Source organism: Lithobates pipiens, unplaced genomic scaffold, assembly GCF_037356315.1.
Source record: "Lithobates pipiens isolate NorthernLeopardFrog02 unplaced genomic scaffold, aLitPip1_a1.2 Scaffold_30, whole genome shotgun sequence".
Classification (NCBI taxonomy): Eukaryota; Metazoa; Chordata; class Amphibia; order Anura; family Ranidae; genus Lithobates; species Lithobates pipiens.
In genome coordinates, this window is record NW_027507791.1 from 43,167,874 (window position 1) to 43,182,456 (window position 14,583).

At 48.6% G+C, this 14,583-nt stretch overlaps 1 protein-coding gene across 2 annotated transcripts; it reads left to right on the forward strand.

Annotated features, from left to right (window-relative positions):
- Positions 1 to 28: 28 nt before the first annotated feature.
- On the forward strand, positions 29 to 14,317 carry LYSMD1 (LysM domain containing 1). Of its 2 annotated transcripts, XR_013264824.1 has the most exons (4): positions 29 to 412; positions 2,359 to 2,663; positions 10,085 to 10,835; positions 10,958 to 14,317. XR_013264824.1 is itself a non-coding variant. In XM_077464104.1 (3 exons), the coding sequence occupies exons 1-3, from the start codon at positions 239 to 241 to the stop codon at positions 10,260 to 10,262; spliced, it is 657 nt and encodes a 218-aa protein (XP_077320230.1). In that variant the 5' UTR covers positions 29 to 238; the 3' UTR covers positions 10,263 to 14,317. The 2 variants fall into 2 exon arrangements, 1 of the variants encoding a protein (XP_077320230.1); XM_077464104.1 differs by having other exon boundaries at positions 10,085 to 14,317.
- The last annotated feature ends 266 nt before the right edge of the window (positions 14,318 to 14,583 follow it).

The window sequence follows — 14,583 nt, forward strand, 5'->3', positions numbered from 1 at the left end:
GAGCTAGACGTCTTCCTGTGGCCCCTCCCCTTCTCCGGACTACATCTCCCGGCATGCCCCGCCCGGCCCTGTCACCTCTGGCCAGCTGCGGGCAGCAGTTCTAAGGCGGAGGGGAGCCGCACAGTGGGGGGGGGAGGTCATGTGACCCTGTGGTGTCCCCTCCCCCTCCTCCTGTCAGGGGAATTCAATAATAATAATTAGAAGAAGAAGAAATCATGTGAGGGGAGATCTGTCAGCCATGTCTTCCTCCTCCTCCTCCCCGGGGGGCTCTGGGCTCCTCCAAGGTACCAGGACCCGTTCCTATGGAAGTCTGGTCCAATCCCAGTACTCCCCGGCCCGAGTCCGGAGGGTGGAGCACCTGGTGGAGCCGGGGGACACCCTACAGGGCCTGGCGCTGAGATACGGGGTCACGGTGAGTGTGGGGGTCACTATACTGGGATACGGGGTCACGGTGAGTGCGGGGGTCACTATACTAGGATACGGGGTCACGATACTGAGATACGGGGTCACGGTGAGTGCGGGGGTCACTATACTGGGATACGGGGTCACTGTACTGAGATATGGGGTCACTATACTGAGATACGGGGTCACTATACTGAGATACGGGGTCACTGTACTGAGATACGGGGTCACTATACTGGGATACGGGGTCACGGTGAGTGCGGGGGTCACTGTACTAAGATACGGGGTCACTATACTGAGATACGGGGTCACAGAGAGTGTGGGGGTCACTATACTAAGATACAGGGTCCCAGTGAGTGTGGGGGTCACTATACTGAGATATAGGGTCACTATACTGAGATACGGGGTCACTATACTGAGATACGGGGTCACTGTACTAAGATACGGGGTCACTATACTGAGATACGGGGTCACAGAGAGTGTGGGGGTCACTATACTAAGATACAGGGTCCCAGTGAGTGTGGGGGTCACTATACTGAGATACGGGGGCACGGTGAGTGTGGGGATCACTATACTGAGATACGGGGTCACTATACTGAGATACGGGGTCACGGTGCGTGTGGGAGTCACTGTACTGAGATACGGGGTCACTGTATTGAGATAAGGGGGTCACAGTGAGTGTGGGGGTCACTGTACTGAGATACGGGGTCACAGTGAGTGTGGGGGTTACTGTACTGAGATACAGGGTCCCAGTGAGTGTGTGGGTCACTATACTGAGATATGGGGTCACTATAATCATATATAGGGTCACTATACTGACATGCGGGGTCACTATACTGAGATACGGGGTCACGGTGAGTGCGGGGGTCACTATACTGAGATACGGGGTCACGGTGAGTGCGGGGGTCACTATACTGAGATACGGGGTCACGGTGAGTGCAGGGGTCACTATACTAAGATATGGGGTCACGGTGAGTGCGGGGGTCCCTATACTGAGATACAGGGTCCCAGTGAGTGTGGGGGTCACTATACTGAGATATGGGGTCAATATAATTATATACGGTCACTATACTGACATACGGGGTCACGGTGAGTGTGGGGGTCACTATACTGAGATACAGGGTCATGATGAGTGTGGGGGTCACTATACTGAGATACAGGGTCATGATGAGTGTGGGGGTCACTATACTGAGATACGGGGTCACGGTGAGAGCGGGGGTCACTATACTGAGATACGGGGTTACGGTAAATGCAGGGGTCACTGTACTGAGCTACGGGGTCACTGAGTGCGGGGGTCACTATACTGAGATCGGGGGTCACTATACTTAGATATGGGATCAATATAATTATATACGGTCACTATACTGACATTCGGGGTCATGATGAGTGCGGGGGTCACTATACTGAGATACGGGGTCACGGTGAGAGCGGGGGTCACTATACTGAGATATGGGGTCATGATGAGTGCGGGGGTCACTATACTGAGATACGGGGTCACGGTGAGATCGGGGGTCACTATACTGAGATCGGGGGTCACTATACTTAGATATGGGGTCACTATACTGAGATAAGGGGTCACTGTGAGTGTAGGGGGGGTCACTATACTGAGATACGGGGGAAATCTCTGCTGCCTCCATCTATGCCCACCTGCCCACTTTGCCCCTTTCTTCCAATTCTTTTGCCCCCATCTATACCCCCCCCCCACACTTTTCCACACTTCCCCTGCAATACAATCTCTACAGTTGTCACCAGAACAGGAAGTGAAGGGAAATTTCCCAGTTCCTGTGACAGCTAAGAGCAGATTTCCCTTCACTTCCTGTGTTGTATCTGATACAGGAAGTACAGGGGACCCTCATATTGGGGACCCCAGAGCTAAAAACAAAGCTTTGTCTATTTGCAGTGAATCATATTTTGCGGCAGGCACTAATCTCCGCCCATCCCCCCTCCCCCCTACAGATGGAGCAGATCAAGCGAGCCAATCGCCTCTACACCAACGACTCCATCTTCCTGAAGAAGCACCTCAGTATCCCCATCCTGACTGAGCAGCCGGAGCTGTCCAATGGGGCCGGCATCAAGGAGGACGCAGAGGAAGAGAGCTGCCAGGGGCCGGAGAAGGAGGAGAAGAGCCGGCCTCACCGCAGCGCCTCCCATGCCGAGCGCAGGGACGAGGTGTCAGCCAGTGACTTCATGAGCAAACTGGACACCAGGATCCGGGTGTCCAAGAGGGCCGCCGTGAAGAAGATCCGGGAGGGGGAGAGCGTGTGAGTCCGGGCTTATATGACAATATGGGTCCCTGTGCTTCTCTATGCAATGCAGACAGATCATGGCTGGTGGGAGGGGCCTATACACAGCTTCCTGAAAACATCACAGCCCCCTGCCTCAGTACTCCTCTCCAGAGCCCTCTGTCTTGGTGAGCGGGAGGAGCTATGCAAATATTAAAAGATCCAGGCAACAATCACAGCTTATGGAGTTGGGTGCACTTTTTCACCCTTGGGTGCTAAAGGAACTTATCCCATCACTACAGCCCCCACCACTTGGCTGGGCCAAGGAGTAACAAAGGGGCAACCGCCTTCACTATAGTAGGAGGGGGGAGCACTGAAAAGGGCAGGACCTGCAGCCTAGGCTGTTAAATCACTTCATAGCTTATGGAGGTGGGTACACTTTTTCACCCTTGGGTGCTAAGGGAACTTATCCCAGCATTGCAGATCCCACTGGCCCGGCCATAGGATAGCAAAGGGCTTGCTGCCTTCACTTCAGTAGGAAGGGGAGCACAAAAAAGGGCAGGACCTGCAACCTATACTGTTGAATTAGTTCACAGCTTTTGGAGGATGAGGTTGCACTTTTTCACCCTTGGGTGCTAAAGGGACTTATCTTGGCTTGACCAGCTGATGGCAAAGGAGCAGCCACCTTCACTTTAGTAGGAGGGGGAGCACAAACAAGGCAGGGCCTGGAACCTATACTGTTGAATTGGTTCACAGCTTATGGAGGAGGGTTCACTTTTCACCCTTGGGTGCTAAAGGGACTTATCTTGGCTTGACCAGCTGATGGCAAAGGAGCAGCCAACTTCACTTTAGTAGGAGGGGGGGCACAAACAAGGCAGGGCCTGGAACCTATACTGTTGAATTGGTTCACAGCTTATGGAGGAGGGTGCACTTTTCACCCTTGGGTGCTAAAAGAACAGATCCCGACACTGCAGCCCCCATGCCAGAGTCAAGGGATAGCAAAGGGGTAGCCTCTTTCACTTCAGAAAGGAGGGGCACAAAAAAGGCAGGGCCTGCAACCTAGGCTGTTGAATTGATTCACAGCTTATGGAGTGGGGATTGCACCTTTTCATCTTTGGGTGATAAAGGAACTTATCCCGACTCTGCAGCTCCCACCCCTTTGGCCCGGGCCGAGGGATAGCAAAGGGGCAGCCACCTTCACTTCAATAGCAGGGGAAGCACAAAAAGGGCAGAGCCTGTAACCTATACTGTTGAATTAATTTACAGCTTATTAAGGGGGAGGTGCACTTTTTCACCCTTGGGTGTTAAAGGAACTCATTCTAGCATTGCAGCTCCACCCCTTGGTCTGGCCAAGAGATAGCAAAGGGGACAGCCTCCTTCACTTCAGAAGAAGGGAGGTAGGGGGGCACAAAAAAGCACTGAACCTGCAACCTAGGCTATTGAATCCTATTACAGCTTATGAAGGTGGGTACACTTTTTTTTTTTTCACCCTTGGTTGCTAAGGGAATTCATCCCAGCACTGCAGCTCCCACCCCTTGACCCAGCCAAGAGATGGCAAAGGGGCAGCTGCCTTCACTTCAGTAGGAGGGGGGGCACAAAAAGGGCAGGACCTGCAAACTATACTGTTGAATTAGTTCACAGCTTTTGGAGGATGAGGTTGCACTTTTTCACCCTTGGGCGCTAAAGGAACTTATCTCGGCTTGACCAACTGAAGCAAAGGAGCCGCCACCTTCACTTTAGTAGGAGGGGGAGCACAAACAAGGCAGGGCCTGGAACCTATACTGTTGAATTAGTTCACAGCTTACGGAGGTGGATGTGCTCTTTCAGACTTGGGTGCTAAAGGAACTTATCTCCGCTCTGCAGCTTCACCCCTTGGCCCGACCAAGGGATAGCAAAGGGACAACCACCTTCTCTCCAGTAGGAGGAGGAGCACGAAAAAGGGCAGGAACTGCCTGAATGAATCCACAGCTTATGAAGGGGGGTTCACTTTTTTCATCCTTGGGTGCTAAAGGAACTTATCCTGGCTGGCTCTGCAACTCCCCTTTCAATATAATGCCTACATGTCTCAGTAACCCGTCCTCACCATTGAGCAGCTAGCGAGTCATCATTTGCACACTGTGCACCCCCCTTAAACCCCCCCCCCCAGGCGGTGTGTAGTGACATTTTGTCATGCCTCCCATCACCTAGGTCCTCTTCTTCCCTCCACCAGCATCCAGTCCCCAGTATAGATTGAGCTGCACTTTGTTGTTCTCTCAGTGATGAATTCCTCCTGTTATCTGTGATGGATCAGGAGGAAGGAAGTCGGGTGTACAGGCGGCTTTCATAAGCCGAGCCGCTAACAGCTTCTTTAATAGCCGTGTAGCTGTCATCTCCGCCTCACCGCACCGCGGAATCCGTGATGTGCGATTCAATGCGTGACATCCAGATGCCGGGCAGCTGGAAATACGGCAGGCAGAGAGAGAGAGAGAGAGAGAGAGAAATAAAGAGACCTCAGAACCCGGTGTGCAGCCAAATCTCCCTCCATTTGTGTCCACAACTGTCACTTCTCAGCCAAGAATAGGCTGAAAAACAGCAACACGCATTACCAGTGATAACCGCTAGATGGCAGCCTGTGTTTTGTATCCAGCTTAGACTGCACAGTCCCTTATTTTCTTCTCTTATTGGCTCTGACTGCAGGGGACCTTTCTTGTTTTCTTTTGGGCCTTGAGGGAAAAAAAAAAAAAGGGGGGTGAGGATTGTCAAAGGTGGGGCTGCCTCGCTTACCCTAAACAGGCCCCAGTTATCTACCAGCATGGCTTTGGCATATGGGAGGAAATTTGAGTGTTAACATTAGCAAGCAGAGGCATCCTGGCTGGGATTAGAACCTGGAACCACAGTGCTGCAAGTCAGCAGTGCTAATCACTAAGCTACTAGAAAAAGCAGCCAAACTCCATGTTAAATAGCATCCTGGCTGGGATTTGAACCTGGAACCACAGTGCTAACCTCTAGTCCACAGGGAGAGCATGCAAACTCCATGCAGATGGCATCCTGGCTGGGATTTGAACCTGGAACCACAGTGCTGCAAGTCAGCAGTGCTAATCACTAAGCTACTAGAAAAAGCAGCCAAACTCCATGTTAAATAGCATCCTGGCTGGGATTTGAACCTGGAACCACAGTGCTAACCTCTAGTCCACAGGGAGAGCATGCAAACTCCATGCAGATGGCATCCAGGCTGGGATTTGAACCTGGAACCACAGTGCTGCAAGTCAGCAGTGCTAACCTCTAGGCCACAGGGAGAGCATGCAAGCGCCATGTCGATGGCATCCTGGCTGGGTCTTAAACCTGGGACCCAGTGCTAACCGCTAAGCCACTAGCAAGCCCAGGGAAAACCTACAAACTCCATGTAGATGCCATCCTAGCTGGGATTTGAACCTTGGACCACAGTACTGCAAGGCAGCAGTGTTAGCCACTAGCAAACACAGGGAAAATATGAAACTCCATGTAAATGGCATCCTGGCTGGGATTTGAACCTGGAAACAGGGTGCTGCAAGGCAGCAGTGCTAATCACTAAGCCACTAGCAAGCCCAGGGAAAACATGCAAACCCCATGTAGATGACATCTTGGTTGGGTGTTAAACCTGGGACCCCAGTGTTAACCACTAAGCAACTAACAGGCACTGGGAGATCATGCAAGCACCATGTAGATAGAATCCTGGTTGGTTCTTAAACATGGGACCCCAGTGCTAACCATAAAACAAACTCCATGTAGATAGCACCCTGGCTGGGATTTGAACCTGGAACCACATGTAGATGGCATCCTGGCAAGTTAGCAGTGCTAACCCACCAGCAAGCACAGCAAGGACATACAAACTCCATGTGGGTGGCTTTTTGGCTGGGATTTGAACCTGGGACCACGGTGCTGCAAGTCAGCAGTGCTAACCACTAAGCCACTAGCAGGCACTGGCAAAATCAGGAAAAATCAGGAAAAACTCCATGTAAAATAGCATCCTGGTTGGGATTTCAACCTAGAACCACAGTGCTGCAAGTCAGCTAACCTCTAGGCCACAGGGAGAGCATGCAAACTCCTTGTAGATGGTATCCTGGCTGGGATTTGAACCTGGAACCACAGTGCTGCAAGTCAGCAGTTGCTAACCACTAAGCTACTAGCAAGCGCAGGGAAAATATGAAACTCCATGTGCTAACCCACCAGCAAGCACATGCAAACTTCATGTAGGTGACATCCTGGCTGGGATTTGAACCCGGGACCACAGTGCTGCAAGGCAACAGTACTCACCCACCAGCAAGCACATGAAGGACATGCAAATTCTATGTAGGTGACATCCTGGCTGGGATTTGAACCTGGGACCACTAAGACACTAGCAAACACGGGGAAAATATGCACACTCCAAACTCCCCAGTGCAAACCACTAAAGCAAACTCCATGTAAATAGCATCCTGGCTGGGATTTGAACCTAGGACCACAGTGCTGCAAGGCAGCAGTGCTAACCGCTAAGCCACAGGGAAAACATTCAAGCTCCATGTAGATAACATCCTGTCTGGGTCTTAAACCTGGGACCCCCAGTGCTAAACACTAAGCAAACTCCATGTAAATAGCATCCTGGCTGGGATTTGAACCTATGGCCACAGTGCTGCAGGGCAGGAATGCTAACCTCTAGGCCACCAGCAAGCACAGGTAAAACAGGTAAAACAGGTAAAACAGGTAAACTCCATGTAGTTAATATCCTGCCTGGGTCCCCAGTTCCAACAACCATGCAAACTCCTTTAGGTAGCATCATGGCTGGGATTTGAATCTAGGACCACAGTGCTGCATGGCTAACAACGAAGCCTCAGGGAGATCATGCAAACACCAAGTAGATAGCTGGGTCTTAAACCTAGGACCCCAGTGCTAACCACTAAGCCCCTAATAAGCAAAGGGAGAGCATGCAAACTCCATGTAGGTAGTATCCTGGCTGGGATTTGAACCTGGAACCACGGTGCTGCAAGGCAGCAGTGCTAATCACTAAGCCACTAGCAAGCCCAGGGAAAAACAGGGAAAAACAGGGAAAAACAGGGAAAAACAGGGAAAAACAGGGAAAAACAGGGAAAAACATGCAAACCCCATGTAGATGACATCTTGGTTGGGTGTTAAACCTGGGACCCCAGTGTTAACCACTAACAGGCACTGGGAGTTCATGCAAGCACCATGTAGATAGCATCCTGGTTGGTTCTTAAACATGGGACCCCAGTGCTAACCATAAAACAAACTCCATGTAGATAGCACCCTGGCTGGGATTTGAACCTGGAACCAAATGTAGATGGCATCCTGGCAAGTTAGCAGTGCTAACCCACCAGCAAGGACATGCAAACTCCATGTGGGTGGCTTTCTGGCTGGGATTTGAACCTGGGACCACAGTGCTGCAGGTCAGCAGTGCTAACCACTAAGCTACTAGCAAAAGCAGGCAAACTCCGTGTTAAATAACATCCTGGTTGGGATTTCAACCTAGAACCACAGTGCTGCAAGTCAGCTAACCTCTAGGCCACAGGGAGAGCATGCAAACTCCATGTAGATGACATCCTGGCTGGGATTTGAACCTGGAACCACAGTGCTGCAAGTCAGCAGTACTAACCTCTAGGCCACATGGAGAGCATGCAAACTCCATGTAGATGGTATCTTGGCTGGGATTTGAACCTGGAACCACAGTGCTGCAAGTCAGCTAACCTCTAGGCCACAGGGAGAGCATGAAAACTCCATGTAGATGGCATCCTGGCTGGGATTTGAACCTGGAACCACAGTGCTGCAAGTCAGCAGTGCTAACCACTAAGCTACTAGCAAGCACAGGGAAAATATGAAACTCCATATGCTAACGCACCAGCAAGCACATGCAAACTCCATGTAGATGGTATCTTGGCTGGGATTTGAACCTGGAACCACAGTGCTGCAAGTCAGCTAACCTCTAGGCCACAGGGAGAGCATGAAAACTCCATGTAGATGGCATCCTGGCTGGGATTTGAACCTGGAACCACAGTGCTGCAAGTCAGCAGTGCTAACCACTAAGCTACTAGCAAGCACAGGGAAAATATGAAACTCCATATGCTAACGCACCAGCAAGCACATGCAAACTTCATGTAGGTGGCATCCTGGCTGGGATTTGAACCCGGGACCACAGTGCTGCAAGTCAACAGTACTCACCCACCAGCAAGCACATGAAGGACATGCAAACTCTGTGTAGGTGACATCCTGGCTGGGATTTGAACCTGGGACCACAGTGCTGCAAGGCAGCAGTGCTAACCACTAAGACACTAGCAAACACAGGGAAAATATGCACACTCCAAACTCCCCAGTGCAAACCACTAAAGCAAACTCCATGTAAATAGCATCCTGGCTGGGATTTGAACCTAAGACCACAGTGCTGCAAGGCAGCAGTGCTAACCGCTAAGCCACAGGGAAAACATTCAAGCTCCATGTAGATAACATCCTGTCTGGGTCTTAAACCTGGGACCCCCAGTGCTAAACACTAAGCAAACTCCATGTAAATAGCATCCTGGCTGGGATTTGAACCTATGGCCACAGTGCTGCAGGGCAGGAGTGCTAACCTCTAGGCCACCAGCAAGCACAGGTAAAACAGGTAAAACAACAGGTAAACTCCATGTAGTTAATATCCTGTCTGGGTCCCCAGTTCTAACCACCATGCAAACTCCTTTAGGTAGCATCATGGCTGGGATTTGAATCTAGGCCCACAGTGCTGCATGGCTAACAACGAAGCCTCAGGGAGATCATGCAAACACCAAGTAGATAGTTGGGTCTTAAACCTAGGACCCCAGTGCTAACCACTAAGCCCCTAATAAGCAAAGGGAGAGCATGCAAACTCCATGTAGGTAGTATTCTGGCTGGGATTTGAACCTAGAACCCCAGTACTACAAGGCTGCAATGCTAACCACTAAGCCAAAGCGCGGTTATCAGCTAATACAGAATGGGAAGCTGGAAGGCTCCATATTTCTTTCTAAAGCCCATCTTGCTGGGAGAGATAAAAGACGGCTTTAAAAGGAATGAGTTTTCTCTCTTTTCCTGGAGAAAACGCTGCTGTGGGCTCGCTCCGGTGGTTACAAGTCTGCAGGGGAGCGGATGGTCATGTGACCTCTTTAGGGGAAGAGGAGGATTAGAATTCTGTGCGGCTGATCTGCCCTTCAGTAGGGACCTCATAACCAAATGCCACACGTGTCTCCGGCACTGCAGGGAGCTCGGAGCAGCGTTTTCTCCAGGAAAAAAAAGGTCAACAGCTACAGCGCTTCCGATACTTATTGCTTATCCATCCGAGCAAGATGGCTAAAATATCTCCACAGAGCTCCCCATCCTCCTGAATGGCAGGATCACCAGGGATTATTGCATTGAAAGCTGCAGATAGCAGATTGATGGGCGTTTGATGTCACATATTTCATGAGATTTGAGTGATTTTGTGGTTTGTTTGTTTTTTTGTTCCTCAGGGCTGCCGAGGAAGAAGCAGCGCCCGGCGGGGGCGGCTACCAAAGTCCCGGTCTTGGCAGGTCTCGGGAGGGCTCCCCACAGACTCAGCAACGCTCATTACTCGGACCGGTCCCCTTAACAGTGACTACCCGCACCTCCACCCTCCGAGATCACGAGGATGAAATCTTTAAGTTATGACCTTCGTTTCCTCTTTTTATCGTTTCCTATTTTTAATGTTTTTTTTTTTTTTTATATCGGACAGACATTTTTCTATAGGATTTTAAAGTGTACCTGTTGTAATGTAGTGATGCACTGAACCCCCCCCCCCATGGAATTGTGAAAAATCCAGTGCCTCCCGGCTTTTTACAGCCTTCCAGGAACCCCACCATTGTTTTCCTTTTTATTAAGTTTATTTTAAATTTTTTGTGAATGTAACAAGTTTTGTGATGGGTTATACTGCCACCTACAGGAAGAAAGACACGTGGTTAATCATTGTAGGATTATACTGCCACCTACAGGAAGCAAGGCTTGTAACTGAACATTATAGGGTTATACTGCCACCTACAGGAAGCAAGGTTTGTAATTGAACATTATAGGGTTATACTGCCACCTACAGGAAGCAAGGTTTGTAATTGAACATTATAGGGTTATACTGCCACCTACAGGAAGCAAGGTTTGTAATTGAACATTATAGGGTTATACTGCCACCTACAGGAAGCAAGGCCTGTAATTGAACATTATAGGGTTATACTGCCACCTACAGGAAGCAAGGTTTAATCCTGTATGTGGCCGTATAATCCAAACTTTGCTTCCTGTAGGTGGCTGTATAGCCCCCCCCCCCAAAGTTTAGGCTCAATCATTGTGGGGTTATACTGCCACCTACAGAAAGCAAGGCTTGTAATTGAACATTATAGGGTTATACTGCCACCTACAGGTAGCAAGGCTTATAATTGAACATTGTAGGATTATACTACCATCTACAGGTACCAAGGCTTATAACGGAACATTGTAGGGTTATACTACCACCTACAGGAAGCAAGTTTTAATCCTGTATGTGGCCGAATAACCCAAACTTTGCTTCCTGTAGGTGGCAGTAGAGCCCCGCAAAGTTTAGGATCAATCATTGTTGGGTTATACTGCTACCTGCAGGAAGCAAGGTTTGTGATCATTGTGGGGGTTTTACTACCACCTACAATGGCTGTAAGGCGACTGACCCCCATGCCAGGGCTGGGCCTGAGGGGTAGGCAGATGAGGCCACTTTAGCAGGAAGGAGGCAGCAGTAGGGCAGGAACTGTAACCTGTGCTGCTGGCATAGCTCATGGGGGAAGGGGCGCACTTTTTTTTTTTTTTTATAATTTTTTTTACCTTAAGTGCTAAAGGACCTTGTTCCAGCACTGCTTTGCACTTCTTTTACTAAACTTCTCCTTTAACTTTCAAGCCTTATGTAGGACATATACTGCATGGCTGGTAGTTCAGCGCCTAACTAAGGAGCCCATTAAAATGCTGGAAGCTGTCAGCAGTAGTAAGTCTTCCAATGTTTTGGGGAAATTGTATATGACCAGTTTTCATTCAATTCAAGCTTATTCTTCGGGGCAGAATAAGACTACCGCTAGGTGGCGCTCTAAATAGCCGCTAGGTGGAGAATAACCAGTGCGCGGAGCTGTAAATAGCTGCTAGGTGAAAAACAGCCACAAGGTGGAGCTCTAAGAAATCCACTAGATGGAGACCAGAAGCTAGGTGGAGCTCTAAAGAGCTGCTAGATGGAGAACAGCCACTAGGTGGAGCTCTAAATAGCCGCTAGAGGGAGAACAGCCACTAGGTGGCGCTCTAAATAGCTGCTAGAGGGAGAACAGCCACTAAGTGGCGCTCTAAATAGCTGCTAGAGGGAGAACAGCCACTAGGTGGCGCTCTAAATAGCTGCTAGAGGGAGAACAGCCACTAGGTGGAGCTCTAAATGGCTTCTAGGTGGAGAGTTGGCAGTAGGTGGAGCTCTAAATAGACACTAGGTGAAGAACGGCCACTAGGTGGCACTCTAAAAAATCCACTTGATGGAGACCAGAAGTTAGGTAGAGCTCTAAATAGCCGCTAGAGGGAGAACAGCCACTAGGTGGAGCTCTAAATAGCTACTAAGTGGAGAATAGCCAGTAGGTGGAGCTCTAAATAGCCACTAGATGGAGAACAGCCACTAGGTGGAGCGCATAATAGCCTCTAGAGGGAGAACAGCCACTAGGTAGAGCTTTAAATAGCTGCTAGGTGGAGAATATCCAGAAGGTGGAGCTCTAGAAATATCAGACATTCACCAAAAGAAAACCACAAGTCTGTTTAATGCTGTAATGGTGGGAAAAAATAAATCTATATATCTGTTGATCCTGCCAGAAATCTTGTGAGCTGTACTGTTATCAGTTAGCACTGTTCCCAGCTATCTCTGTGGAATACAGAACCCTCCTCCCCCCTGTTATGAAGAATAGGAGAGAAGGGGGTGTTTGTAGTCCTGTCCTAGGGTGACACCACTGCTCCTCCTCCTGACACCAACCCACTAGGCATGTAGTGAGTGATCTGCTTATATTTTGCCTTCCCTAGCTCCGCCCCTCCCCCCCATCATCAATTCACTTATGACATTTTTAAATAAAACTTTTCCATTTTCATTGCATACCCTATTATATACCCAGTGATGTCATCACTGGCTCTATGTACTTCTCTATGCAATGCAGGCAGAGAAGTACAGCACCGCAAAAACGACCGGCGCTGCAGAGTGAAAGGGGTCTAAGGCCTAAACTGCCCAAACATGTTGGCATTTTTTATAGTTTTATAAATAGTTTTGGCAGCAGTTATGATTAGGCCCGAATGGCCGAAATACGTTTGGACATTTTTATATAAAAATACCAACGTGTTTCGGCCGCTTAGGTTGGCCTAAGCAATGATTAAGGCTTGAATGGCTGAAATGCATTGGAAATTTTTATATAAAAATACAAACGTGTTTCGGCCGCTCAGGTTGGCTTTAGCTATGACTAAGGCCTGAATACTGAATTGCTTTGGAAATTTTAATATAAAAATACCAACGTGTTTCGTCCGCTCAGGCTGGCCTTAGCCGTGATTAAGGCCTAAACTGCCAAAAAGTGTTGGCATTATTTAAAATAAAAATACCAACGTGTTTCAGCCATTCATGTTGGCCTTAGCAATGAGGTGCATTGGACATTTTTATATAAAAATACCAACATGTTTCGGCTGCTCAGGTTGACCTTAGCCGTGATTGAGGCCGGAATAGCCAAAACGCAATGGAATGTTTTATATAAAAATTCCAACAGGTTTCGTCCATTTAGGCTGGCCTTAGTCATGAAAAGGCCTAAACAGCGGCTTAGGTTGGCTTTAGCTATGATTAAGGCCTGAATACAGAATTGCTTTGGAAATTTTAATCTAAAAATACCAATGTGTTTTGGCCGCTCAGGTTGACCTTCGCCGTGATTGAGGCCGGAATAGCCAAAACGCAATGGAATGTTTTATATAAAAATTCCAACAGGTTTCATCCATTTAGGCTGGCCTTAGTCATGAAAAGGCCTAAACAGCCGAAATGCGGTGGAATTTTTTTAAATATAAAAATTGCAACGTGTTTTGGCCGTTGACGATGGGCTTAGCAGCTGAAACGCGTGGGAATGCCACTGTGTTCAATAAAGGACAACCGCAATGCTGATTTATACTGAGATTGTGACGACTTTTCTTTGTAGTATTGTACACTACTAGTGAGGTTCCAGAGACCTCCGGGAGCAATGGGATTTAGAGCCGTAGTAGAGGTTGTAGCGGTGTTCCGTTGTTTTTTCTTATTGCCGTGTCCCCACTGAGGAAAACCACCTTTACTTCCTGTGTCAGTGACACAACAGGAAGTAAGAGGAAACCTCTCTGAAGCAAGAGGAAGTCCTCTATTATGGTAGCCATGCACGCATCAAGTTTTTTGAGTTTTTCGAATCTGCAGTTGATTAGCCATAACTTCCTTTATAATCGATTCAGACATTCAGAGTCGATCCAGTAGGGTGGGTCATTATTGATCGTTTTGCATTGATCGGCAGTGCTGAGCTACTTTGTCAATTAATTCAATTGTGTTTCGATCGATCAGATTATAGAAACAGCCATACAATCATAAGTCATTCATTGCTGTGACGATGGACTGGAGGTGTTACAGAATTGACTGCAGGGAGGGCCCCGGGGCCCCAGACCAAGCTTTAGATCAAATCAACCTTCAATAAACCTGTATAGACAAAGCGTTGTGGACTTTTTTTTTGCTGAACCCCTTAAAGACAGAAGAAAAAAATGAACGCAACTTTAAAAAAACTACATATCATTACAACTACTTAGGACTCTATTTTTAAAACATTCGTTGGACGAATGTCACAAACATTCATGCAGGCTGAGCGAATTTTCCCTGTAGCATCCGTAATAGATTGATTCCTATGATCGACAGCGCCATCTAGTGGCCAAAATTAGTTATATTTTCTTCGAGAGGTTTTGGAGAAAAAATAAACTCACT

Bases quoted from the DNA above. Each gene is read 5' to 3' on its own strand.
- LYSMD1 (XM_077464104.1), top strand. From the start codon at position 239: ATGTCTTCCTCCTCCTCCTCCCCGGGGGGCTCTGGGCTCCTCCAAGGT. The intron at 413-2,358 runs GTGAGTGTGGGG...TCCCCCCTACAG, and splicing joins CGCTGAGATACGGGGTCACG to ATGGAGCAGATCAAGCGAGC. The intron at 2,664-10,084 runs GTGAGTCCGGGC...TTTGTTCCTCAG, and splicing joins ATCCGGGAGGGGGAGAGCGT to GGCTGCCGAGGAAGAAGCAG.